Below are 2,093 nucleotides of genomic sequence, written 5' to 3'. Positions count from 1 at the left end.
CTGTGTGAAGATAACGGGGCAACGGGTCTTATTCTTCGGTGGAATCCAGCCAGCAAGATTCAACAACATCGTCCTCAAAAGTTGGTTCTGTTGGATTTTGCTTCACACAACTCAGATTCTTAAAAGTAAGCCTTTTAATCCGAACGTCAGAATCAAAGTACTGAGCCATTTTCACATCCTCGGTCCTTTTTACACAGCTCATCGGCTTCGTTCTGTGGTGTTTTGGTAGTTTGGTGCAATAGGTTCATTTCATTGATGGGTTTCGCAGCATAGAGGCTGTTCAAATGGGTATAGCTTGGATTTTGTATGCCTCTTACTTTTTTGGGGATTGTTGCTGTTTTATATATATGAAGGAGTTCTCTGAGGAAATGGGGTTTGTTATTTGATGGGTTTGCATTGCTCCTGATTGGGTAGAGTTTAGGTTCTTGGCTTATGCTCACAAATGGGCCTATTAGGGAGTTGTTTTTCTGGCAAGGTGTTTGATGGTTTCTGAAATTGAAGAAGGTCTTACTTGGAATTCTGATATCTGTTCACAGAAGGGTCCTTCCGTTTGTTGTTGTTTTTGACTTGGTCGTTGTTCTTGATTGCTTACACGTTCTGGGTTTATTTAAGATATTTTTTTCTGCAGTTGATTATTACTAGAAAACGCTGGATTTCTTTTTGGGGGGTTCATTCTCAGCTCTGAGCGTGGTTTCCTGTTTCAAGAATTGTAGATAATGGCATCTTTAGAATTTAGCGCAGAAAAATGAGGCACAGTACTTTTCCTTGAATCGAGTTGGTGGCTCTCATTGCTGCGGAAGGGGTTTTTATGTTTTCAATCTGTAACCAATTTTTTGCCCCTGCGGAGTTAAGAGGGTTTTTGATACTTAGATTTAGGATTCTGTATTCATGGAAATTGTTGGCTTTGGGCTATCATTACTGAGAATTAAACCAGAGAGGAAAATTTCTATTGTGGAATTTGGTTAGTGTGGTCTCTGTGGAAGGAGAGAGGAAATGGATTTGTGGGTGGTTGCAGTTGCTGCCGGTGCTGGATGTTTAGCTAAGTATTGGCAAAATATTTCTAGGGATAGGAATAACTTGCCTGCGTTTTCCTCTGGGGATTCTAATTGCGGGAAACCCGAATCCCCAGGTCGTCCCTTCCACAGATTGGCACGGAGAAAGAAACTAGACGATGAGGTTTCTGCAGATAGGAAATGGGTTTCTGATGGGAGACTTTCGGATATGTACCAACTAGATGGTGCTTCAGCAGCAGAAGTGACTTCCACTAGTGGGTTTGATGTTGAAAAGTCAGCATGCTTTGAGAAATATGAAGATTGCAATGTACTTTCTGTATCTAGCTTACTACCAGGATGCTCAAAAAATGATGATGTAGAGCATGAGGCTGGAAATAGGCCAAGTGGTGATGTTAGTGATAATTCTGGTAATTCATTGCCTGGCCTTTCTCCTGGAATGGGTTCTTTTCGTGGTTCTTCAAGGAATAGAAGCTCTCTTAGAACTAGACGTTCATATAGGCATTTTCTTGAACCCCTAAGTTCCCTTGAGAGTTGTCTTATGACTCAAGTATACAAGGAACATGCTGAAGTGAAAAGAAATGTATTTAGTCCCCCTCCATCACCATCCACACCAGCTATGAGGCAATTATTTGTCACTGATGGAAGCCAAATACTCAGCAGAGGAAATGGTCATTCTTTAAGTGCACAAATTGGATTTGAGGAAGATAAGGTGCTAAAAGAATCCTATTTGGAAAATAATGAAAATGTGTATGGCGTAACTCCACTACCGAAATTTAGGTCTTTAGACTTCCCAAAGAAGATGCAAAAAAGGGGAAAGGTGCCGAGTGGAAGATTGAGCAGCTCCATTAAAGTGGTCAGTGGAAAGCCCGTTCATTCACAAGATGGTATGGATCTCAATTTGATTTTTCTTTATAGCTTATGCACTAGATGCTATTTCATTGGCAGAGTAAATCAATCTTCTCTTCTGTTGCTTCTTTTAATGCTAAGTTTTTTCTCCGATGTAAAAAAACTATTTAGATTTGTGTAGCATTCAAGTCCTCAGGAGTAGCAAAATTTTCTTTGTAGGTTTTTCAGAACCAA

The 2,093-nt window shown here is 40.3% G+C and overlaps 1 protein-coding gene across 1 annotated transcript in view; it reads left to right on the top strand.

Moving 5' to 3' along the window:
- LOC132175446 (uncharacterized) overlaps window positions 1-2,093 on the top strand; it is a 7,193-nt gene continuing 5,100 nt past the window's right edge. Inside the window, exon 1 of the mRNA XM_059587396.1 lies at window positions 1-1,897. Within this exon, the coding sequence (XP_059443379.1) occupies window positions 994-1,897 (904 nt within the window). The 5' untranslated portion in view covers window positions 1-993. The remainder of the gene's footprint in view (window positions 1,898-2,093) is intronic.

The sequence above is a fragment of the Corylus avellana genome, chromosome ca3, assembly GCF_901000735.1.
Source record: "Corylus avellana chromosome ca3, CavTom2PMs-1.0".
NCBI classification, from domain to species: Eukaryota; Viridiplantae; Streptophyta; class Magnoliopsida; order Fagales; family Betulaceae; genus Corylus; species Corylus avellana.
The sequence above is the reverse complement of the archived record's forward strand: the minus strand, read 5'-3'. Positions and strand labels throughout refer to the sequence as shown.